Genomic DNA, 27,230 nt, shown 5'->3' with positions numbered 1-27,230 from the left:
CAGAGAGACCCTTTCTGAAAATTGCTGCCAGAGCACATTCATTCCATTGAGTGAGCACAGACCACTTCCTAAATTTCTGACAATATATCTCTACCTCATCCTGACCCTGACACAGAGCCAGCAAGATTTTCTCTGCCTGATCCACTGAATTAGGTTCATCATAAAGCAACCCGAGCGCCAGAAAAAACGCATCAATATTACATAATGCAGGATCTCCTGGCGCAAGGGAAAATGCCCAGTCCTGAGGGTCGCCACGTAATAAAGAAATAATGATCTTTACTTGTTGAACTGGGTCACCAGAGGAGCGGGGTTTCAAAGCCAGAAATAGTTTACAATTATTTTTGAAATTCAGAAACTTAGCTCTATCTCCAGAAAATAACTCAGGAATAGGAATTTTAGGTTCTAACATAGGATTCTGAACCACTAAATCTTGAATGTTCTGAACACTTGTAGCGAGATTATCCATCAAAGAGGACAGACCTTGAATGTCCATGTCTACACCTGTGTTCTGAACCACCCTGATGTAAAGGGGAAAAGAAAGACAAAACACAGTGCAGAGAAAAAAAAATGGTCTCAGAACTTCTCTTTTCCCTCTATTGAGAAGCATTAGTACTTTTGGCCTCCAGTACTGTTATGAACAGGTGATTCAGAACCACAATGGACCTAGTGGTTAAGAGCACACAAAGTGACCTGATAGTTACTAACATAGGACGAGCTCTGAGACGTGGGAACTCTGCTGACCGCAATCCCTAATCCTATCATACCACACTAGAGGTAGCCGTGGATTGCGCCTAACGCTCCCTATGCAACTCGGCACAGCCTGAGAAACTAACTAGCCCTGAAGATAGAAAAATAAGCCTACCTTGCCTCAGAAATTCCCCAAAGGAAAAGGCAGCCCCCCACATATAATGACTGTGAGTTAAGATGAAAATACAAACACAGAGATGAAATAGATTTAGCAAAGTGAGGCCCGACTTACTGAATAGACCGAGGATAGGAAAGATAGCCTTGTGGTCAACACAAAAACCTACAAACAACCACGCAGAGGGGCAAAAAGACCCTCCGCACCGACTAACGGTACGGAGGTGCTCCCTCTGCGTCTCAGAGCTTCCAGCAAGCAAAAAAAACCAATATAGCAAGCTGGACAGAAAATATAGCAACAAAAGTAATACAAGCAGAACTTAGCTTATGCAGGGCAGACAGGCCACAAGAACGATCCAGGAGAGAGCCAGACCAATACTGGAACATTGACTGGAGGCCAGGAACAAAGAACTAGGTGGAGTTAAATAGAGCAGCACCTAACGACTTAACCTCGTCACCTGAGGAAGGAAACTCAGAAGCCGCAGCCCCACTCACATCCACCAGCGGAAGCTCATAGACAGAACCAGCCGAAGTACCACTCATGACCACAGGAGGGAGCTTGACCACAGAATTCACAACAGTGAGGGACTGTTTGAATGCGATGAAGTGCTCATTGGAGTTGGAGTAGTACACATGTAATAATTATAAGGGTACTACGGAATCTGATAGCATGGGATAAAGCCAGTCTGAGAGCAAAGTTGCAACAAAAGATGTATTTACTCAAAAAACAGAAATGTAAACAGAACTAACAGATATTTCTGCAATTGTAACGAGGTCTCAGCTCTATATAGAGAATCACAGCAAACAGAATAGCGAACAAAACATGGTACAGATATTCCTGCAAGAGTAACGAGGTCCTCAGCTCTATAGAAAATCACAGCAAACTGAGTAGCGGGGCGCGACCGCTAATGTGAACCAGTCCAGGAAATAATGTGGAAGCAAACAAGACACTTAAACCAGGAAGTCCAATAAAGTTACAGTGCAAATGCACACAGGACTTAAATGATGAAGTCCAGCAAAACTTGCTCACATGTGCACAGTACTTGTTAGTAGGAATCCAATTGTTCACAGATGATGCGTCATGTGAATGACGTCCTGGAAAAGAGAGGACGAGGGGAGAAAGAGGGAGAGCGCTATCTAAGCGTAGTAGATGAGTACATCTTTCTTGGAGAGAAAAGCACAGCTTGAATCTTGCTCACCTGGTGTGGTTGTGCAAAGAGGCACAACACTGGGAAAAGTTTTGTACACAAAGGAAATCCTTCCACTGGTGTACTGCATGTCGCAGCAGTTCCAGAGGCGAGAGGTAGCTGAATGGGGTGAAGCAGACCACCGATGTAGTGAGCAGCAGAAGCAGAGAGTTAGCCAGCAAACAGGCAGATGCTCAGGAGCCAGCAGCACAAAATACTCAAGCACAGGTGAACACAAGACCCGGACCTAAATAGTCAGTTCCATGACAGGGCGAGATCCAAGACTCTATCTTGGATCAGGGCGACCAGACACCGGGAAAGTCCGGAATCCTTACAATACAACAGAGCCCTCACAGTAGTATATAGCACAGCCCACATAGTATACAGCCAGGGTGGATAAAAATCAATGTTTTGTTTTTTTAAATCAAAAAAATCTGATTTTTTTTATTTAAATCGGATTTTTTTTATTTAAATCGGATTTTTTTCAATAAACTGCTTTTTGAGGAAAATATTTTACCATCCAAAGGTTCTTCCATCATGAGATAAAGCTGAGTTGTTTAACTCAGTAGAATAAAGGCTGTATATGTGTAACATTCACAATGCCATGCTCTTCCAGAGGTTTCTGTAGGGTTAGTCGGCAGTTTCTCTCCTATATTATCACAGACGCTCGCTTTACTTACGCAGTTCTCAAAACTGAATTTGACTCCGCAGAGGTCCCAGCCTCTTCTTCACGGCAAAAATGTTACAACATGAACAGAGTTGAGAAAAAGACCTTAATCCTATTTTCTACAAACCTATGAATACAGAATCAACCCCTTCAGTGCCAAGTCCAAGAAGTTAGACAATATGTTTCTGATTGTTTGGAGTGGAATAGATCTGCACAACACAAGAAGAATGTGAATCTAAGTGTGAGGAGGAGGAAGGGCAAGCAGACAAGAAAATGAAAGTGAAACTTTGAGCACAATACTGCAGCATAACCACAGACAGACAAGTCTGGATCTGTTTGTGTGTACGATCTGAGGTTTATTACATTCTTTCCTTATAATGGCAGCAGGCCGTAAAAGAGACCCAGTTTGGGAATATTTTAATGAAGCTCCTTCGCCTATCGGTAAGGCAGGCATGCGTGCAAAATGCAAACGATGCAACAAAGATATGCAAGGCCTGGTGGCGCGAATGAGGCAACATCATGAGAAGTGCGGTGATGAAGATGACCAAAGAAACACTTCTGAACAGGCAGGATCTTCAGGTTGGTAAACATTTTTATTGAATCCTATTTCTAAAGACTGAACTGTCATGTGTGAGAAAAATTATATTTCTTATTATTACTGCATGTTACTGTCATTTGGTACAGTTATGATGAAGAAAAACAAATATTCCTTTTGGGGCAGGGGCAGTGATGTGTTGTGTACAATAAGCAGAAATTGTATAAACAATAAAATAACATCATTGACTTTTTTTGTTTAGGGGAATTCATGGATTCTGGAAACTATCCACCTCCAAGATCACCATCATCCTGTTCTACAGTTTCAGAGTTATCCATCCAGGATAGTGCTTCATTAGCAGCAGCATCATCATCAGACACCCACAGCCACATATCACCATCACCCAAAAGGAAGAAAAAACCTTTACCTCCTGGAACCACCATAGATAGGTTTGTGATAAGAACTAGCAGATTAGAAAAAGAGTTGATTGATGAAAAAATTGCCCAGTTTATTTATGCAACGAACTCTTCCTTCCGTCTGACTGAGAACCCACATTTCATTAATATGGTTCAGTCACTGAGACCAGTATACAGTCCACCCAGCAGAGCTGATGTTGCAGGGAAACTGCTGGATCAAGTGTATGACAGAGAAATGGAGCAATGTGCAACAGCTCTGGAGGGTAAAATTGTTAACCTAAGTATTGATGAGTGGAGTAATGTCCACAATGATCCTATTGTATGTGCTTGTATAACAACCAGAAGAAGGTAAAGTTTTCCTTGCACAAACAACTGATACGTCAGGAAATGCACACACAGCAGAATACTTACAAGAAGTGGCAGTAAAAGCTATAACGACATGTGAACAAAAATTCAAATGTCTAGTACGCAGTTTGGTCACTGACAATGCTGCAAACGTATCCAAGATGAGAAGAGATTTAGAAGAGCAGAGAGGGAATACAAAGCTGCTAATAACATATGGTTGCAGTGCTCATTTGCTGCACCTCTTAGCCAAAGACTTAAGTGTTCCAGAAATAAAGGCTAATGTTGTTGAAATTGCTAAATACTTCCGTAATAATCATTTTGCTGCAGCAGCTCTGAAAAGGATGGGTGGAACCAAGCTAACGCTCCCACAAGATGTTAGATGGAATTCTGTGGTGGACTGTTTTGAGCAGTATATCAAAAACTGGCCTATTCTGATGACACTTTGTGAAGAAAATCGAGATAAAATAGATGGCAATGTCACGGCCAAAATCCTCAACATTGGGCTTAAGAGAAATGTTGAGCATATACTGAGCTTCCTGAAACCCATCTCTCAAGCTTTAAACAAAATACAGAAAAATAGCTGTTTTATTGCGGATGCTGTTGAAATTTGGAAGGAACTGAGTGAACACTTAAAAACAGGACTACACATGGACAGAATTAAATTACAAGCAGTAAACAAATGAATGGGACAAGCACTGACTCCAGCTCATTTTTTGGCAAATATTGTCAATATCCAATATCAGGGTCAAAACCTAAGTGCTGAGGAAGAGGAGTTAGCTATGACATGGGTATCCAGCAATCATCCATCTTTAATGCCAACTATAATAAACTTCAGAGCTAAGGGGGAACCATTCAAGAAATATATGTTTGCTGAAGATATTTTAAGGAAGGTCACACCAGTAAACTGGTGGAAGTCACTTAAGCGCTTGGATTTAGAGACTGTTCAAGTAATGATTTCACTTTTAACAGCAGTAGCTTCTTCTGCAGGCGTTGAAAGAATATTCTTTTCCTTTGGACTCATTCATTCTAAATTGAGAAATCGGTTGGGACCCAATAAAGCAGGAAAGCTTGTTTTTCTTTTCCAGATTATGAATAGGAACAAAGAAGAAGATGATGATGAAGATGACGACAAGTGAGCTACAGAGGACAGCAGGGACAGTAGTATTTAAGTTTTTCATGTGTCGGCTGGGCTGACAGTCTAAGTTTCTTATAATATATATATATTTTGTTTAGCCAAATTAGTTAACAAACATGGATGTTTGTTTAAGCAAATAACTTATGCTGTAATGTTGTTATTGTTTCAGTTGAATAAATCTATTTAAATTGTTATTAAGGTCAGGATTATTTTTCTCCTTCCTAAGTACAACAGAACAGTGGTGTCCAAATATGAATAATTAACCCATTAAACTGGGGAGAAAAAAGTGATTCTAAAAATCTTCATCTACTTGCATGTTAAAGTAGCAAGAACTAGTTTAGGTAGAAACTTTGATTTAAATCACTGATTTAAATCAAGCCTTACTGACTAGTGATTTAAATCATGATTTAAATCAGTTAAATTTAAATCAAATCCACCTTGTATACAGCAGAGCTCACATTTCTCCTCGCTCCCCCCGAGAATGGCCCCAAAGTCCAGTAAAAAAAGCAAAAAAAAAACACACTTCTCACCTCTCCTCGTGCCCACGTTGCTCCCTGCTCCTGTCTCGGCGGCTGCCGCTGCACTGCCTGGGACACAGTGAGTGCGCGCGCACCCGCAGTCTCAGAGGCAGAGCGGGGAATGATGGGAGAGGGAGCATCAACAGATGCTCTCTCCTCCATCATTGCATTGAACTGTACCGGCGTCATAGACACTGGTATAGTTGAATGCGGCGGCGCTGGCGGGGGGGGGGGGTGAGTCAGCGTGCAGCGGCCCACTACTGGCACCGGCCCTTCTGGCATTTGCCAGAACTGCCCAATGGCCAGTCCGGCCCTGGGTGAATCTATAGTGTAGCTCATGAGATCATCATGGATTTTTGCCTACTGCAAGAAAGGCAGATCACTAGTATATAGTCTGTGTAATATCAATGTCTGGTCGCACTGAGGTTAACAATGGTGAATGTCTAAAATGTATCAGTGATATTCCACACCATGATCTACAGCAGATACAATGGGGTCTGGGGGCTACACATATACTCATTACTTATGTTTGTATACTGTCATATGGTCAAAATGACCACGTGGTTCATTACTGTATATGCTCTGTCCTTGTGATCATATGTCATACTCTTGATTTTTCTGTAATGGATAATGTTATATGTCTCAGATATTCAAGAAAGAAATACAGGTGCTTCTCACAAAATTAGAATATTATCAAAAAGTTAATTTACTTCAGTTCTTCAATAAAAAAAAGTGAAACTCATATTATATGGAATCATTACACACAGAGTGATCTATTTCAAGTGTTTATTTCTGTTAATGTTGATGATTATGGCTTACAGCCAATGAAAACCCAAAAGTCATTATCTCAGTAAATTAGAATAATTAACAAAAAACACCTGCTAAGGCTTCCTAAGCATTTATAAAGGTCCCTTAGCCTGTATCAGTAGGTTCCACAATCATGGGGAAGACTGCCGACTTGACAGATGTCCAGAATGTAGTTATTGACACACTCCACAAGGAGGGGAAGCCCCAAAAGGTCATTGCTAAAGAAGCTGGCTGTTCACAGAGTGCTGTATCCAAGCATTTTAATGGAAGGTTGAGTGGAAGGAAAAAATGTGGTAGAAAAAGGTGCACAAGCCTCCGGGATACCTGCAGCCTTGAAAGGATTGTTAATGATAAACTTACCTGGAGCAGCCAGTGCCAGGCAGCAGCTGCCAAGGCAAACAGGATCATGGGGTGCATTAAAAGAGGTCTGGATACACATGATGAGAGCATTATACTGTCTCTGTACAAATCCCTAGTTAGACCGCACATGGAGTACTGTGTCCAGTTTTGGGCACCGGTGCTCAGGAAGGATATAATGGAACTAGAGAGAGTACAAAGGAGGGCAACAAAATTAATAAAGGGGATGGGAGAACTACAATACCCAGATAGATTAGCGAAATTAGGATTATTTAGTCTAGAAAAAAGACGACTGAGGGGCGATCTAATAACCATGTATAAGTATATAAGGGGACAATACAAATATCTCGCTGAGGATCTGTTTATACCAAGGAAGGTGACGGGCACAAGGGGGCATTCTTTGCGTCTGGAGGAGAGAAGGTTTTTCCACCAACATAGAAGAGGATTCTTTACTGTTAGGGCAGTGAGAATCTGGAATTGCTTGCCTGAGGAGGTGGTGATGGCGAACTCAGTCGAGGGGTTCAAGAGAGGCCTGGATGTCTTCCTGGAGCAGAACAATATTGTATCATACAATTAGGTTCTGTAGAAGGACGTAGATCTGGGGATTTATTATGATGGAATATAGGCTGAACTGGATGGACAAATGTCTTTTTTCGGCCTTACTAACTATGTTACTATGTTACTATGTTACTATGTTAAGAAAAGGCCATACAAAAATTTGGGGGAGATTCACAAGGAGTGGACTTCTGCTGGAATCATTGCTTAAAGAGCCACCACACACGGACGTATCCAGCACATGGGCTACAAGTGTCACATTCCTTGTGTCAAGCCACTCATGACCAATAGACAAATGTCAGAAGCGTCTTACCTGGGCCAAGGAGAAAAAGAACTGGACTGTTGCTCAGTGGTCCAAGGTGTTGTTTTCAGATTAAAGTAAATGTTGCATTTCATTTGGAAGTCAAGGTCCCGGAGTCTGGAGGAAGAGTGGAGAGGCCACAATCCAAGCTACTGGAGGTCTAATGTGAAGTGTCCACAATCAGTGATGGTTTGAGGAGCAATGTCAGCTGCTGGTGTAGGTCCACTGAGTTTTAACCACTAGGTTACCAGGGACATATGACAGTATCAGGGACAGCTTTGGGCCCCTGTGCTGGAAATGTGTCTGGGCCTCCTGCTTTTAAGGCGACAAAGCTATATATACATATATATCTCCACACACACATGCATGTATATATCTACTATATAATTGTCAAAGGGTCACTTCCGTCTTTCTGTCCTTCTGTCTGTCACAGATATTCATTGTTCGCGGCCTCTGTCTGTCATGGAATCCAAGTCGCTGATTGATCTCGCCAGCTGCCTGTCATGGCTGCCGTGACCAATCAGCGACGGCCACAGTCCAATTAGTCCCTCCCTACTCCCCTGCAGTCAGTCCCCGTTGCCCGCTCCATACTCCCCGCAGTCAGTGCCTGCTCCGTACTCCCCTCCAGTCACCGCTCACACAGGGTTAATGCCAGCGGTAACGGACCGTATTATGCCGCGGGTAACTCACTCTGTTACCGCCCCTATTAACCCTGTGGGACCAAGTTTTTACTATTGATGCTGCCTATGCATGTGACCGCGACGTCATCACAGGTCCTGTGCGCCAGCGCGAGAAGGACCTGCCATGACGTCACGGTCATGTGACTGTGACGTCATCACACCCTGGGACCGGAAGCTGCCACGTGCACCGCGCACAGGCGACAGGACTACAAGGGGCCCTCGGATCAGAAGGTGAGTATATGTTTATTTTTTAACCTGTGACATACGTGGCTGGGCAATATACTACGTAGCTGGGCAATATACTACGTGGCTCTGTGCTGTATACTATGTCACTGGGCAATATACTACGTAACTGGGCAATATACTACGTGGCTGGGCAATATACTATATCACTGGGCAATATACTACGTAACTGGGCAATATACTACGTGGCTGGGCAATACACTACGTGGCTGGGCAATATACTACGTGGCTGGGCAATATACTATGTGGTTGGGCAATATAGTACGTGGCTGGGCAATATACTACGTGGTTGGGCAATATACTACGTGGTTGTGCAATATACTACGTGGACATGCATATTCTAGAATACCCGATGCGTTAGAATTGGGCCACCATCTAGTATTACATAGTCTCCTTCATTTTGTATATTGCCTTCCCTTATTATACAGTGCCCTCTCTTGTTATGTACAGTGCCGTCCCTTACATATTGGACTTTATAGAGCCATGTTTTTCATTACATTCCGTCCTGTCTTGTTAGCTGTATAATGCAAAGATGGCTGATGGAGCATGGGAAAGCTTTTTTTCTAAAGGAGGAGCTGATGGACTGGTCATCTGGTCACTGGCTGCTCCATCAGCAGTCATTTTATATCTAACAAGAGAGGGGAATATGTAATAAAAGAGGGCACTGTGAAAAATAAAAAAAACAAGAATACACTATGTAAGAGACAGCACTGTACATAACAGTAAAGGAACCTATATAATAAGGGAGGGCATCATATGTAACTAGAGAGGATGGTATGTAACAGTGTTATGACCTGGTGGTTAGGAGCACCCGGAATGTAAACCTCATACAGGACGAGCTCTGCGATGTGGGAGCTCTGCTGACCGCAAGCCCTAATCCTATCACACACACTAGAAATATCCGTGGAGCGCTCCTGACCAGACCTAGGCGCCTCGTCACAGCCTAAGAACTATCTAGCCCTAGAGATAGAAAATAAAGCCTACCTTGCCTCAGAGAAATTCCCCAAAGGTAAAGGAAGCCCCCCACATATATTGACTGTGAGTAAGATGAAAGTCACAAACGCAGAAATGAAACAGGTTTCAGCAAAGGGAGGCCAGACTTACTAAATAGACAGAGGATAGGAAAGGTAGCTTTGCAATCAGCACAAAAACCTGCAAAGACCACGCAGAGTGTGCAAAAAAAGACCTCCGCACCGACTCACGGTACGGAGGGGCCACTCTGCATCCCAGAGCTTCCAGCTAGCAAGACAAAATCATGAAAACCAGCTGGACAAGAAAACAGAGAACAAAATAAGACTATAAGGAACTTAGCTTCTGCAGGAGAACGCAGGTCAGCAGAGAGATCCAGGAGCGAACTGAACGAATGCAAAAACATTGACAGCTGGCATGGAGTAACGATCTGAGAGGAGTTAAATAGAGCAGTCAACCAAAGGATAAACCACATCACCTGTGTAAGGAACCTCAGAAGCAGCAGCTTCACTCAAAGCCACCAGAGGGAGCCCATAGACAGAACTCGCCGAAGTACCATTCACGACCACAGGAGGGAGTTCGACAACAGAATTCACAACAGTACCCCCCCTTGAGGAGGGGTCACCGAACCCTCACCAGAGCCCCCATAGGCGCCACATATCTCCGCAACAACGACCTATGGAACACATTATGGATGGCAAAAGAAGCTGGAAGGTCCAAACGAAATGACACAGGATTAAGAACTTCAGAAATCTTGTATGGCCCAATGAAACGAGGCTTAAACTTAGGAGAGGAAACCTTCATAGGAACGTGGCGAGATGACAACCAAATCAAATCCCCCACACGAAATCGGGGACCAACACAATGCCGGCGGTTAGCGAAACGTTGAGCCTTCTCCTGGGACAATGCCAAATTGTCCACCACATGAGTCCAGATCTGCTGCAACCTGTCCACCACCGCATCCACACCAGGACAGTCCGAAGACTCAACTTGCCCTGAAGAGAAACGAGGATGGAAACCAGAATTACAGAAAAAAGGAGAAACTAAAGTAGCCGAGCTGGCCCGATTATTAAGGGCGAACTCAGCCAAAGGCAAGAAGGACACCCAATCATCCTGATCAGCAGAAACAAAGCATCTCAGATATGTCTCCAAAGTCTGATTAGTTCGTTCGGTTTGGCCATTAGTCTGAGGATGGAAAGCCGAAGAAAAAGACAAATCAATGCCCATCTTAGCGCAAAATGACCGCCAAAACCTCAAAACAAACTGGGAACCTCTGTCCGAGACGATGTTCTCTGGAATGCCATGCAAACGAACCACATGCTGGAAAAACAATGGCACCAAATCAGAGGAGGAAGGCAATTTAGACAAGGGTACCAAATGGACCATCTTAGAGAAGCGATCACAAACCACCCAAATGACCGACATCTTTTGAGAAACAGGGAGATCAGAAATAAAATCCATGGAAATATGCGTCCAGGGCCTCTTCGGGATCGGCAAGGGCAAAAGCAACCCACTGGCACGAGAACAGCAGGGTTTAGCCCGAGCACAAGTCCCACAGGACTGCACAAAAGAACGCACATCCCGTGACAAAGAAGGCCACCAAAAGGATCTAGCCACCAAATCTCTGGTACCAAAGATTCCAGGATGACCAGCCAACACTGAACAATGAATCTCAGAGATAACTCTACTAGTCCATCTATCAGGGACAAACAGTTTCTCCGTAGGACAACGGTCAGGTCTATCAGCCTGAAACATTTGCAGCACACGCCGCAAATCAGGGGAAATGGCAGACAAAATTACCCCATCTTTAAGAATACCCGCCGGCTCCGGAACACCCGGAGAGTCGGGCACAAAACTCCTTGACAGGGCGTCAGCCTTCACATTCTTAGATCCTGGAAGGCATGAAACCACAAAATCAAAACGGGAGAAAAAGAGCGACCATCGAGCCTGTCTAGGATTCAACCGTTTGGCAGACTCGAGATAAGTCAAATTCTTGTGATCCGTCAAGACCACCACACGATGTTTAGCTCCTTCAAGCCAATGTCGCCACTCCTCGAACGCCCACTTCATGGCCAACAACTCCCGATTGCCCACTGTTGTGAATTCTGTTGTCAAGCTCCCTCCTGTGGTCATGAATGGTACTTCGGCTGGTTCTGTCCATGGGCTTCCTCTGGTGGTTGTGAGTGGAGCTGCGGCTTCTGAGTTTTCCTTCTACAGGTGACGAGGTTAATTCGTTAGCTGGCTGCTCTATTTAACTCCACTTAGATCATTGCTCCATGCCACCTGTCAATGTTCCAGTATTGGTCTAGCTCTCTCCTGGATCGTTCTTGTGACCTGTCTTCCCAGCTGAAGCTAAGTTACTGCTTGTCTTTCTCTGGTTTGCTATTTTTCTGTCCAGCTTGCTATTTTGATTTTTGTCTTGCTTGCTGGAAGCTCTGGGACGCAGAGGGAGCGCCTCCGCTCCGTGAGTCTGTGCGGAGGGTCTTTTTGCGCCCTCTGCGTGGTCTTTTTGTAGGTTTTTGTGCTGACCGCAAAGTTACCTTTCCTATCCTCTGTCTGTTCAGTAAGTCGGGCCTCACTGTGCTAAATCTATTTCATCTCTGTGTTTGTAATTTTCATCTTTACTCACAGTCATTATGTGTGGGGGGCTGCCTTTTCCTTTGGGGAATTTCTCTGAAGCAAGGTAGGCTTTATTTTTCTATCTCTAGGGCTAGCTAGTTTCTTAGGCTGTGTTGAGTTGCATAGGGAGCGTTAGGAGCAATCCACGGCTATTTCTAGTGTGTGTGATAGGATTAGGGATTGCGGTCAGCAGAGTTCCCACGTCTCAGAGCTCGTCCTATATTATTAGTAACTATTTGGTCATTCCGTGTGCTCTTACCCACTAGGTCCATTATTGTCCTTACCACCAGGTCATAACAGCCCACATCATAATTGCGCTCAGCAGGCGAGAATTTCCTAGAAAAGAAGGCACAGGGTTTCATCACCGAGCCATCAGAACTTCTTTGCGACAAAACAGCCCCTGCTCCAATTTCAGAAGCATCAACCTCAACCTGAAAAGGGAGCGAAACATCTGGCTGACACAACACAGGGGCAGAACAAAACGACGCTTCAACTCCTGAAAAGCCTCTACAGCCCCCTTAATCCGAGCAAATAAATCAGACAGCAGCGGCAAAGGATACTGAAATTTGACTGTGATCTTATTAAGAAGGCGGTAATCAATACAAGGTCTCAAAGAACCATCCTTCTTGACCACAAAGAAGAACCCTGCTCCCAATGGTGACGACGACGGACGAATATGACCCTTCTCCAAGGATTCCTTTATATAACTACGCATAGCGGCGTGCTCTGGCACAGATAAATTAAAGAGACGGCCCTTAGGAAACTTACTACCAGGAATCAAATTAATAGCACAGTCGCAATCCCTATGAGGAGGTAGGGCACCAGATTTGGGCTCTTCAAATACATCCCTGTAATCTGATAAATACTCAGGGACTTCAGAAGGAGTGGATGGCGAAATTGACAGCAATGGAACATCACCATGTACCCCCTGACAACCCCAGCTGGACACAGACATAGATTTCCAATCCAACACTGGATTATGGACCTGTAGCCATGGCAACCCCAAAACGACCACATCATGCAGATTATGCAACACCAAAAAGCGAATATCCTCCTGATGTGCAGGAGCCATGCACATGGTCAATTGAGTCCAGTACTGAGGCTTATTCTTGGCCAAAGGCGTAGCATCAATTCCTCTCAATGGAATAGGATACTGCAAGGGCTCCAAGAAAAAACCACAGCGCCTGGCAAACTCCAAGTCCATCAAATTCAGGGCAGCGCCTGAATCCACAAATGCCATTACAGAATAGGACGACAGAGAGCAAATCAGAGTAACGGACAAAAGAAATTTAGACTGTACCGTACCAATGGTGGCAGACCTAGCGAACCGCTTAGTGCGCTTAGGACAATCGGAGATAGCATGAGTGGATTCACCACAGTAAAAACACAGCCCATTCCGACGTCTGTGTTCTTGCCTTTCAGCTCTGGTCAAAGTCCTATCTCACTGCATAGGCTCAGGCCTATGCTCAGAGGATACCGCCATATGGTGCACAGCTTTGCACTCACGCATGCGCCGATCGATCTGAATGGCCAAAGACATAGACTCATTCAGACCAGCAGGCGTGGGAAATCCCACCATGACATCCTTAAGGGCTTCAGAAAGACCCTTTCTGAAAATTGCCGCCAGGGCACATTCATTCCACTGAGTAAGCACAGACCACTTTCTAAACTTCTGACAGTACACCTCCGCTTCATCCTGACCCTGACACAAAGCCAGCAAGATTTTCTCTGCCTAATCCACTGAATTTGGTTCATCATAAAGCAATCCAAGCGCCAGAAAAAACGCATCAACATCACGCAATGCAGGATCTCCTGGCTCAAGGGAAAATGCCCAGTCTTGAGGGTCACCACGTAACAAAGAAATAATGATTTTTACCTGTTGAACGGGGTCACCAGAGGAGCGGGGTTTCAAAGCTAGAAACAGTTTACAATTATTTTTGAAATTGAAGAACCTAGATCTATCCCCAGAAAATAAGTCAGGAATAGGAATTCTAGGCTCTAACATAGGATTCTGAACCACAAAATCTTGAATGTTTTGTACCCTTGCAGTGAGATGATCCAAACAAGAGGACAGACCTTGAATGTCCATATCTACACCTGTGTCCTGAACCACCCAAAGGTCTAGGGGAAAAGAAAGACAAAACACAGTGCAAAGAAAAAAAAATGGTCTCAGAAGTTCTCTTATCCCTCTATTTAGATGCCTTAATACTTTGGGCCAGCTGTACTGTTATGACCTGGTGGTTAGGAGCACCCGGAATGGCCCTATATTTAAACCTCATACAGGACGAGCTCTGGGATGTGGGAGCTCTGCTGACCGCAAGCCCTAATCCTATCACACACACTAGAAATAGCCGTGGAGCGCTCCTGACCAGACTTAGGCGCCTTGTCACAGCCTAAGAACTATCTAGCCCTAGAGATAGAAAATAAAGCCTACCTTGCCTCAGAGAAATTCCCCAAAGGTAAAGGAAGCCCCCCACATATATTGACTGTGAGTAAGATGAAAGTCACAAACGCAGAAATGAAACAGGTTTCAGCAAAGGGAGGCCAGACTTACTAAATAGACAGAGGATAGGAAAGGTAGCTTTGCGATCAGCACAAAAACCTACAAAGACCACGCAGAGTGTGAGTCGGTGCGGAGGGGCCACTCTGCATCCCAGAGCTTCCAGCTAGCAAGACAAAATCATGAAAACCAGCTGGACAAGAAAACAGAGAACAAAATAAGACTATAAGGAACTTAGCTTCTGCAGGAGAACGCAGGTCAGCAGAGAGATCCAGGAGCGAACTGAACGAATGCAAAAACATTGACAGCTGGCATGGAGTAACGATCTGAGAGGAGTTAAATAGAGCAGCCAACCAAAGGATAAACCACGTCACCTGTGTAAGGAACCTCAGAAGCAGCAGCTTCACTCAAAGCCACCAGAGGGAGCCCATAGAGAGAACTCGCCGAAGTACCATTCACGACCACAGGAGGGAGTTCGACCACAGAATTCACAACAAGTGTTATACATAACAAAAAAAGAAATTATTTAACTAAGGATAGTGTTACATAATAAGTGAGTACACTATAGACTAAGGGAATGTGCTATACATAATAAGTGAGTACAACTTATATTAAGGGACTGTGTTAGACATAATAATCAATAATGTCTTCCTCCCCCTCCCCCGTTCCTCTATCCATTATAAATCCCCCTTCCTCCCATCCCAATCCCCCACACCCCTCATTGTCCTCCTCCCCACACATTCCATTATTGCCATCTCCCCACCCCCATGATTGCCCTCTTCACCACCTTTGTCCTTGCTTTCTCCCCACCACACCTTTATTGCCCATTCCACCACCTCCATCATTGCCTCCTCCCCACCACCCCATCATTCTCCTTTCCACTGCCACCATCTTTGCCTTCTCCCCCACCACCCCATCATTACCCATTCCACCACCTCCATCATTTCCTCCTCCCCCACCATCCCCATCATTGCCCTTTCTACCACCACCATCATGGTCTTTTCCCCCACCAACCCCATCATTGTCCTTTCCACCACCATCATTGTCTTCTCCCCCACCACTCCCATCATTACCCATTTCACGACCTCCATCATTTCCTCCTCCCCCACCATCCCCATCATTGCCCTTTCCACCACCACCATCATTGTCTTTTCTGTTGTGGATTCTGTTTTTGGGCTCCCTCTGGTGGTTACAGATGGTACTGGGTGACTTGTGTTCTCTGCGGTCTCTGGTGTCCACCTGTTCTATCAGGATATGGGAGTTTCCTATTTAACCTGGCTTTCTTGTCATTTCCTCGCCGGCTATCAATGTAATCAGTGTGTCTTGTTACCTCTGCTTCCCGCTTCTGTATTCTTCAGGACAAGCTAAGTTTTTGATTTTCCTGTTCCACGTTTTGCTTAATTTTTGTCTTAGTCCAGCTTGCAGATATGTGATTCCTTTTTGCTGGTTGCTCTAGTGGGCTGATATTACTACTCATGTTCCATGAGTTGGAACATGAGTTCAAGTAATTTCAGGATGGTTTTTTGTAGGGTTTTTCGCTGACCGCGCAGTTCACTTTTGTATCCTCTGCTATCTAGTTTTAGCGGGCCTCATTTTGCTGAATCTGTTTTCATAACTACGTATGTGCTTTCCTCTCATTTCACCGTCATTACATGTGGGGGGCTGCTATTTCTGTGGGGTGTTTCTCTGGAGGCAAGAGAGGTCTGTGTTTCTTCTAATAGGGAAAGTTAGTTCTTCGGCTGGCGCGAGACGTCTAGGAATCATCGTAGGCACGTTCCCCGGCTACAGCTAGTTGTGTGTTGAGGTTCAGGATCGCGGTCAGCTCAGTTTCCATCACCCTAGAGCTTGTTTTGTTTTTTGTGCTTGTCCTTTTGTGATCCCCTGCCATTGGGATCATGACAGTATAGCCGGCCAAAAAGTGGTAATCGTATTGGCTGAAGTAGGAGGAAAAGTAGTCTGAGGAAGTTTTTTTTTTTTTTTTTCCCCCCCCTCAGAGTTTGCTGCATAGCCTTAATTGCAGCCTGGCTGCTTCTTTCCTCCTCTTAATCCTTGAATGGCTCTGACCTCAGCTGTTTATCATGGACGTCCAGAGTTTGGCTTCCAGCCTGAATAATCTTGCTGCTAAGGTTCAAAATATACAAGATTTTGTTGTACATGCTCCTATGTCTGAACCTAGAATTCCTATCCCAGAGTTTTTTTCTGGAGATAGATCTAGTTTTCTGAATTTTAGGAACAATTGCAAGTTGTTTCTTTCTTTGAAATCTCGCTCTTCTGGAGACCCTGCTCAGCAAGTCAAGATTGTTATATCTTTCCTGCGGGGTGACCCTCAGAATTGGGCATTTGCATTGGCACCAGGGGATCCTGCGTTGCTCAATGTGGATGCGTTTTTTCTGGCATTGGGTTTGCTCTATGAGGAACCTAACCTAGAGATTCAGGCTGAAAAAGCTTTATTGGCTCTCTCTCAGGGGCAAGATGAAGCAGAAATATATTATCAGAAATTTCGGAAATGGTCATTGCTTACTCAGTGGAATGAGTGCGCCCTGGCTGCAAGATTCAGAGATGGCCTTTCTGAGGCCATTAAAGATGTCATGGTGGGGTTCCCTGCGCCTACAGGTCTGAATGAGTCTATGACTATGGCTATTCAGATTGATCGGCGTTTACGGGAGCGCAAACCTGTGCACCATTTGGCGGTGTCTTCTGAACAGGCACCTGAGACAATGCAATGTGATAGAATTCAGTCCAGAAGTGAACGGCAAAACTATAGGCGGAAAAATGGGTTGTGTTTTTATTGTGGTGATTCAGCTCATGTTATATCAGCATGCTCTAAACGCACAAAAAAGGTTGATAAGTCTGTTGCCATTAGTACTTTACAGTCTAAGTTTATTCTGTCTGTGACTCTGATTTGTTCATTATCAGCCATTTCCGTCGATGCCTATGTGGATTCAGGCGCTGCCCTGAGTCTTATGGATTGGTCATTTGCCAACCGCTGTGGGTTTAGTCTGGAGCCTCTGGAAGTCCCTATTCCTTTGAAAGGAATTGACTCTACACCTTTGGCTATGAATAAACCTCAGTACTGGACACAAGTGACCATGCGTATGACTCCCGTTCATCAGGAGGTGATTCGCTTCCTGGTACTGTATAATTTACATGATGTCTTAGTGCTTGGTCTGCCATGGCTACAAACTCATAACCCAGTCTTGGACTGGAAAACGATGTCTGTGTTAAGCTGGGGATGTCAGGGGGTTCATGATGATGCACCTCCGATTTCTATCGCTTCATCTACTCCTTCTGAGGTTCCGGTATTTTTGTCTGATTATCGGGATGTTTTTGAGGAGCCTAAGCTCAATTCGCTTCCTCCTCACAGGGATTGCGATTGTGCTATAGATTTGATTCCTGGCAGTAAATTTCCTAAAGGTCGTTTGTTCAATCTGTCAGTGCCAGAGCATACTGCTATGTGGGATTATGTTAAGGAGTCCTTGGAAAAGGGACATATCCGTCCATCTTCGTCCCCTTTGGGAGCAGGTTTTTTTTTTGTGGCCAAAAAAGATGGTTCCTTGAGGCCTTGTATAGATTACCGTCTTTTGAATAAGATTACAGTTAAATATCAGTATCCTTTGCCATTGTTGACTGATTTGTTCGCTCGCATTAAGGGGGCTAAATGGTTCACTAAGATTGATCTTCGGGGTGCGTATAATCTTGTGCGGATAAAGCAGGGTGATGAGTGGAAAACCGCATTTAATACGCCTGAGGGCCATTTTGAGTATTTGGTGATGCCTTTTGGACTTTCTAATGCTCCTTCTGTCTTCCAGTCCTTTATGCACGATATTTTCCGTGAATATCTGGATAAATTTATGATTGTGTATTTGGATGATGTTTTGGTTTTTTCGGATGACTGGGAGTCCCATGTTCAGCAGGTCAGGAAGGTGTTTCAGGTCCTGCGGGCCAATTCTTTGTTTGTAAAAGGTTCAAAGTGTCTCTTTGGAGTCCAGAAGATTTCTTTTTTGGGGTATATTTTTTCCCCTTCTACTATTGAGATGGATCCCGTCAAGGTTCAGGATATTTGTGACTGGACGCAGCCTACATCTCTTAAGAGTCTACAGAAGTTCTTGGGCTTTGCTAATTTTTATCGTCGTTTCATAACTAATTTTTCTAGTGTTGTTAAGCCTTTGACGGATTTGACTAAGAAGGGTGCTGATGTTGCTGATTGGTCTCCTGCGGCTGTGGAGGTCTTTCAGGAACTTAAGCGCCGGTTTTCTTCTGCTCCTGTGTTGCGTCAGCCAGATGTTTCGCTTCCTTTTCAGGTTGAGGTTGATGCTTCCGAGATTGGAGCGGGGGCGGTTTTGTCACAGAGAAGCTCCGATTGCTCAGTGATGAATCCATGTGCGTTCTTTTCTAGAAAGTTTTCGCCCACTGAGCGGAATTATGATGTTGGTAATCGGGAGCTTTTGGCCATGAAGTGGGCATTTGAGGAGTGGCGTCATTGGCTTGAGGGTGCTAGACATCGTGTGGTGGTCTTGACTGATCACAAAAATCTGATTTACCTTGAGTCTGCCAAGCGTCTGAATCCTAGACAGGCTCGTTGGTCACTGTTTTTCTCCCGTTTCGATTTTGTGGTTTCATACCTGCCAGGTTCAAAGAATGTGAAGGCGGATGCTCTTTCTAGGAGTTTTGTGCCTGACTCCCCTGGAAATTCTGAGCCCACTGGTATCCTTAGGGATGGGGTGATTTTGTCGGCTGTCTCCCCAGACTTGCGACGTGCTTTGCAGGAGTTTCAGGCGGATAAACCTGATCGTTGTCCGCCTGAAAGACTGTTTGTTCCGGATAATTGGACCAGTAGAGTCATCTCCGAGGTCCATTCTTCTGCGTTGGCAGGTCATCCTGGAATATTTGGTACTAGAGACTTGGTGGCCAGGTCTTTTTGGTGGCCTTCCTTGTCGAGGGATGTGCGTTCTTTTGTGCAGTCTTGTGAAGTTTGCGCTCGGGCTAAGCCTTGCTGTTCTCGGGCCAGTGGATTATTGTCACCTTTGCCTATCCCGAAGAGGCCTTGGACGCACATTTCCATGGACTTTATTTCGGATCTCCCTGTCTCTCAAAAAATGTCCGTCATCTGGGTTGTGTGTGACCGCTTTTCTAAGATGGTTCATCTGGTACCCTTGCCTAAGTTACCTTCCTCCTCTGAGTTGGTCCCTCTGTTTTTTCAGAACGTGGTTCGTTTGCATGGGATTCCGGAGAACATCGTTTCTGACAGGGGATCCCAGTTTGTGTCTAGATTTTGGCGGACGTTCTGTGCTAAGATGGGCATTGATTTGTCCTTTTCGTCTGCATTCCAGACGGAACGAACTAATCAGACCTTGGAAACTTATTTAAGGTGTTTTGTTTCTGCTGATCAGGATGACTGGGTTACCTTTTTGCCGCTTGCCGAATTTGCCCTTAATAATCGGGCTAGTTCTGCTACCTTGGTTTCTCCTTTCTTTTGTAATTCGGGGTTTCATCCTCGTTTTTCCTCTGGTCAGGTGGAGCCTTCTGATTGTCCTGGAGTGGACATGGTGGTGGATAGGTTGCATCAGATTTGGAGTCATGTGGTGGACAATTTGAAGTTGTCCCAGGAGAGGGCTCAGCAGTTTGCTAATCGCCGTCGCCGCGTGGGTCCTCGACTTCGTGTTGGGGACTTGGTGTGGTTGTCTTCTCGTTTTGTTCCTATGAAGGTCTCTTCTCCTATGTTCAAGCCTCGGTTCATCGGTCCCTATAGGATCTTGGAAATTCTTAACCCTGTGTCGTTTCGTTTGGATCTCCCGGCATCGTTTGCTATTCATAATGTGTTCCATCGGTCGTTGTTGCGGAAGTATGAGGTACCTGTTGTTCCTTCGCTTGAGCCTCCTGCTCCGGTGCTGGTGGAGGGAGAATTGGAGTATGTTGTGGAGAAGATCTTGGATTCTCGTGTTTCCAGACGGAAACTCCAATATTTGGTCAAGTGGAAGGGTTATGGTCAGGAGGATAATTCTTGGGTGGTTGCCTCTGATGTTCATGCTGCTGATTTGGTCCGTGCATTTCATAGGGCTCATCCTGGTCGCCCTGGTGGTTCTCGTGAGGGTTCGGTGACCCCTCCTCAAGGGGGGGGTACTGTTGTGGATTCTGTTTTTGGGCTACTTCTGGTGGTTACAGATGGTACTGGGTGACTTGTGTTCTCTGCGGTCTCTGGTGTCCACCTGTTCTATCAGGATATGGGAGTTTCCTATTTAACCTGGCTTTCTTGTCATTTCCTCGCCGGCTATCAATGTAATCAGTGTGTCTTGTTACCTCTGCTTCCCGCTTCTGTATTCTTCAGGACAAGCTAAGTTTTTGATTTTCCTGTTCCACGTTTTGCTTAATTTTTGTCTTAGTCCAGCTTGCAGATATGTGATTCCTTTTTGCTGGTTGCTCTAGTGGGCTGATATTACTACTCATGTTCCATGAGTTGGAACATGAGTTCAAGTAATTTCAGGATGGTTTTTTGTAGGGTTTTTCGCTGACCGCGCAGCTCACTTTTGTATCCTCTGCTATCTAGTTTTAGCGGGCCTCATTTTGCTGAGTCTGTTTTCATAACTACGTATGTGCTTTCCTCTCATTTCACCGTCATTACATGTGGGGGGCTGCTATTTCTGTGGGGTGTTTCTCTGGAGGCAAGAGAGGTCTGTGTTTCTTCTAATAGGGAAAGTTAGTTCTTCGGCTGGCGCGAGACGTCTAGGAATCATCGTAGGCACGTTCCCCGGCTACAGCTAGTTGTGTGTTGAGGTTCAGGATCGCGGTCAGCTCAGTTTCCATCACCCTAGAGCTTGTTTTGTTTTTTGTGCTTGTCCTTTTGTGATCCCCTGCCATTGGGATCATGACACTTTTCCCCCCATCACCCCCATCATTGCCCATTACACCACCTCAACCCAATCATTGCCTTCTGCCCCATCACCCCCATCATTGCCCTCTCCATCAACCCAATCATTGCCTTCTGCCCCATCACCCCATCATTGCCCTCTCCTCCACCTACACAGACACAGACAGCACCATCCACCTCTCTGCATAAACTTACACACACACACATCTCAACGCATGGTATCCTGAAGCTGCATCATCGTCGGCAGCTTCCTGCCTCACGCAGCCACACCCTGAATGATGATGTCATTCAGCCGCCGCTGTGTGAGACAGGAAGCGCGGGCAGGAAGCAGGACGAATCCCTGCTGCCATTTTCTCATGCAGGCAGTGGAGCTGCAGGGATTGCTCCCTGCCCACCGGACATGATGGCAATCTGGCCAGGGGCCCTCCAGAGCCTCGGGGCTGGATAAACTGGCCAGATTCCCCTCATTATTAGCCACCCTGCAGGGGTCCCCGGGAGCCTCCGGGCCCGCTGCAGCCGCACCGGTTGAACAGGCAGTATGTTTGCCCATGGACACTATCTACCATTAGGTTGCAAGGGACATATGATTTTATCTACTACTAGGTTACCAGGGACATATGACAGTATTTATCACTAGTTTACCAGGGGTATATGACAGTATCTACCACTAGGTTGCAAGGGACATTTGACAGTATTAACCAATAAGTCATCAGGGATATACTACTATGTGGGCTGTGCTGTATATACTACTGTGTGGGCTGTGCTGTATATACTACTGTGTGGGCTGTGCTGTATATACTACTGTGTGGGCTGTGCTGTATATACTATTGTGTGGGCTGTGCTGTATATACTACTGTGTGGGCTGTGCTGTATATACTATTGCGTGGCCTGTGCTGTATATACTACTGTGTGGGCTGTGCTGTATATACTACTGTGTGGGCTGTGCTGTAGACTACAATGTGGGCTGTGCTGTATATACTACTGTGTGGGCTGTGCTGTATACTACTACGCAAGCTGTGCTGTATACTACGACACAGGCTTTGCTGTATAATACTACGTGGGCTGTGCTGTATACTACTATGCGGGCTGTGCTATATTATGCAGGCTGTGCTATATACTATGCGGGTTGTGCTATATACTCTGCGGGCTTTGATATATACTATGGGGAGTATATTATATTCTATGGGGGAGGCCATGTTATGTACTATGTGGCTGTGTTATATACTATTGCGGGGGTATATTATATTCTATGGGGGAGGCTGTCTTATATACTATGGGGGCTGCATTATATTCTATGGGGGGCTACATTATATATTATGGGGATGTGGGCTGTATTATATTCTATTTGGGGCTGTATAAGATTTTATGAGGGATGATTGCATCATACTCTTTGATGGGGCTGCATTATATTCTATGGGGAGGCGGGCTGTATTCTATTCTATTCGGGGCTACATTATATTCTATGGGGGGCTGTATTATATTTATATTCTATGAGGGCTGATTGCATCATACTCTGAGGGGGCTGCATTAAACTATGAGGGGGGCTGCATTATATTCTATGGGGGTTACATTATACTCTGGGGTGGCTGCATTATACTCTGAGGTGGCTGCATTATACTCTGGGGTGGCTGCATTATACTCTGGGGTGGCTGCATTATACTCTGTAGGGTGGTGGCTGCATTATACTGTATCGAGGACTATGGGGAATACGTTATACTATATGAAGAACTATGGGGTGCATTATACTGTGGGAAGTGAATTGTACTACATGCATGACTATGGCGGTGCATAATACTACATGGAGTACTATGAGGAGTGTATTATGCTATATGGAGGACTATGAGGAGTGTATTATACTATGTGGAGGACTGAGCAGTGTATTTTAATATGTGGAGGACTATAGGGAGTGTATTATGGAGGACTGTGGTGCACATTATAATATATGGAGGACTATGGGGTGTATTTTACTAAACAAGTAAAATGCTGCCTATTCAGATTGTTTTTGCCAGAACAAAAATCCTTGTTCTCAGCAGCACATCGCCGGTGTAAACTGTAGATGTGCTGCTGATAACATGATATTGTATGGTGATCTGTAAGTGATCGTTCTGTCCCATCATTCTTTCTCAGACGGTGGAAAGAGGCCGGGAAACAAGCGTTGAATAACTTCAGTATTGTTGATCAAACTCATTTAGCGGCCTGAGATCAGCGCATGTAAATACAACCGAAATGCTTTTGTGTGATGTGCAATATGTTAGCATTTGGGGCCCATTTTAAACTTTGCCTAGGGCCCCACTTTGCCTAAAACCGGCCCTGCCTACAAGTGTACAAAGATATTATACAGTCACCATGTGACAAGTGGGCCTGTGTAACTTCAAATGCCAGGGCTGAATTTTAGTCCCAGTCCGGCCCTGCATACATTCATATGTCCCGAAAAAAAACTATATGTAGATATTGTGATATATTTCTGGTATCCTAGTAATAGAGGCTCTGATATATCCCTGATGACCTACTGCTATATTTATGCTCTATCCTGCTGATACAGTGGTTTATTCTGTTATACGTCTCTGATATCCCTTTGATAGATGCTGTTATATACTAGATGACCCAATGGCACATATTACACTTAGTGGAATATACAGTACTATCATATGTGCCTAATAACCCATATGTCCCTGGTGTCCCAGTGATAGATACTGTTATACGTCCTAAATGACTAAATGATACATATTATGCTTGGCCCTAATGATATAGTGGTATACACTGTCATATGTCCCTGGTAAACAATACAAAGATACTGTAATATGTTCCTGGTATCCCAGTTGTAGGTACTTCTACATGTCCTAAATTACCAAGTGATACATATATTTAGCCCAGCTGATATAGTGGTACATACTGCCATATGTCTGTAGTAAACCATAAGCAGATACTGTCTTATAGGTCTGGTCCCAGTAATAGATATGGATCCAGTGACTTTTTTTTGTATGTTGATCACACCGTTTACCACTATGTCACCAGGGCTTATATATTCTAATGTGTTTTTTTTTCTTTTTTCAGACTGAGACGCTTTTCTTGAGGACTGAGGATTGTGGTTTGTGCACCTGTCGAGAAGCCTATACCCACAATGCCTCATAAATAAGAAGATCACCAATGTCCTACTATAACCAAAGTCACATACGAGAAAGACTTTTTTTTAGTTTTTTAATCTGTTGAATACTCTCAAAAACAAGTCGATTTTTTTTCAAAAGGGGTGGCTTTGTTATCAGGCCGGGGCCGGGCTTTTCCTGCAACAGTCTATGTCCCTGATTTTCTCTACTTTTCTGAAATTATTTGCTCTTTTTTTAGTGGCTTTAATATTTCCCCATATTCTCTAAAAATCTTCCGTCATTTTTATAGGGGGGGGGGGAGGGGGTGTTTCAACAATATTGCATATCTCGATGCTTTAGACAGATTGCTGAAATACGACTTTTACCAATTGTCAAATTTCTTTGGCGCATCTCATATTCCGGTCTTCCCCTCTCTGGAGTAGTTTTCAATTTGGTGCATTTTTTTTAAATTTTTTTTAAATGAGTTGTAACTTTTGGTTCTAAAAAATTGCAAAAACTGGTAATAAAAAAGCATTTTTGGATATTGCATCCAACTCATGAACCGTGTGCGCCATTTTGAAGAATGTGCAGCAAAAAAAGGTAGCGAATAGTAAAAGACAATAAAAAAAGGTGACTTTGATGAATCGCCAATGATGAATCAGATGCCATGTGCCTACCGGTACGGTGAAAATATCTCTGCCGTTATATGTAATCACCCTCCAGCTGCTCACTTCCAGTCATCAGGGCCCAGGGGAGTGAGAAGAGTCACTGCTTATTGCACAGTGAGTGCTTTATAACCGCTCCCTGACGCTTTGATTGACAGCCTGTTGTGCACACCCACACTGCACACCCACTCTGCACACATCCTGTGGGGTAGGCTGTCAATCAAAGTGCAGGGGAGTGATTACTACCATGTTCACAGTTTAGTTAGTATTGACTGTGATTGTTCCCTGTGACTGTAAGTGAAAACAGGCGCAGGGAGATTAAAACTTCATTTTCTCCCTGTAGCCGCTGCTCCAGTAAGTTGGATAAACAAGATTTAAACACTATTTGCCTACAGATTACACCTATAAATGCAGGTACAGTAAATAGTGTTTCTGGACTTGACGGGTTCCCTTTAATAATGCATGCACTTTATGTTAAAACTGGTGACAGCTCTACTTTAATAGCTTGCATCCCCATCAACAGCATAACAGTGCTTCATTCCCTGTGCACAAATTATAAGAGGGAATGTACTGGAACAGAAGTAGGCGTTAACAACAACAGTGCGATGATACTTGGTACAACTATCACAACCTGCTGGCAACTACTTCAGCAGCTCTTCCTTTACTCCTGCACATTCTTTCTTTCAATGTAGCACACTTTCTTAGTCATCGTCACAATCTTTCTCTTGGCCGACTTTACTGACTACAATGCAATACTATAGCTGGTTTGTCAATCTTATGCTTTCCTGCAGGCTACTCACATAGTTACTAAGTGCATGTCCCTCTGTGGTCCCTTCTAGTGCACTGTTGTATATATTGCATTCATTAAATAGCAGGACGACTAAGAAGCAGTAATCCAGTCCGGGTGGTGGAGAACCTACTTTACAGCTCGAGAGAAGTATCAGGACGCTCCTGGAAATATCCGCAGTGCTTGTCGCTTGTCGACAGCTCTGCTCCTTGAAGTGTAATAATAATAACCCAGGCTAGCCTTATTGTTTGTTAGGACAACATGGAGTGTATTGAGTCTGTCATTAGCTTCTGCTACACAGCGGGAGAAGGATGGAAATGTCTTTCCTATTACCTTCATACAAGTAAAGACGCTTTTAGCGTTAAAAAAAACAAACCTAAAAATCATTTTATGAGAAAAGTGAATTCTAAAATAAAGACAGGAATCAAAATAATGTAAGAAGGACAGGCTCAGACATCAGAAAACCAAGAAAAAGAATGAATAGAGCATCAAATGACATTTACACTTACTGTGGGTGAATACTAGTGTTATAATCACACAGTCCTATCCAGCCCTACATATACGTTATTAATTATTATTATTTTTTACTAATTAAAACCAGATACTAATAAATTTCTTATTATTAAATATTTGTGTCATCAGCTTTTATTTCCTCATTATAGATTTTCAACATTTAATTTTCTGTACGTAATTATGGGGGTGGACATGTTCTCTGAGCTGCTGTTAACAGAATTTTGACATATGCTTCACCAAATATTTTGGCTTAAGGGCCACATTTCCTTAAGGTACCTTCACACATAACGATATTGTTAACGATATCGTTGCTTTTTGTGACGTAGCAACGATATCGTTAATAAAATCGTTATGTGTGACAGCGACCAACGATCAGGCCCCTGCTGGGAGATCGTTGGTCGCTGAAGAAAGTCCAGAACTTTATTTCGTCGCTGGATCTCCCGTGGACATCGCTGGATCGGCGTGTGTGACACCGATCCAGCGATGTCTTCACTGGTAACCAGGGTAAACATCGGGTAACTAAGCGCAGGGCCGCGCTTAGTAACCCGATGTTTACCCTGGTTACCATCCTAAAAGTAAAAAAAAACAAACAGTACATACTTACCTACCGCTGTCTGTCCTC

General features: G+C 44.3%; 1 protein-coding gene across 2 annotated transcripts in view; it reads left to right on the top strand.

Annotated features, from left to right (window-relative positions):
* The window catches only part of LOC138657228 (NELL2-interacting cell ontogeny regulator 1-like), a 63,029-nt gene extending 36,310 nt beyond the window's left edge, over positions 1 to 26,719 (top strand). The window contains exon 4 of one of the 2 annotated variants that reach the window (XM_069744882.1): positions 24,615 to 26,719. In XM_069744882.1, the coding sequence (XP_069600983.1) occupies positions 24,615 to 24,692 (78 nt within the window). In that variant the 3' untranslated portion in view covers positions 24,693 to 26,719. The remainder of the gene's footprint in view (positions 1 to 24,614) is intronic. The other variant, XM_069744881.1, reaches the window with a different exon arrangement.
* The last annotated feature ends 511 nt before the right edge of the window (positions 26,720 to 27,230 follow it).

Source organism: Ranitomeya imitator, chromosome 1 (assembly GCF_032444005.1).
Source record: "Ranitomeya imitator isolate aRanImi1 chromosome 1, aRanImi1.pri, whole genome shotgun sequence".
Lineage (NCBI taxonomy): Eukaryota > Metazoa > Chordata > Amphibia > Anura > Dendrobatidae > Ranitomeya > Ranitomeya imitator.
This window is presented reverse-complemented; position numbering and strand designations above follow the sequence as displayed.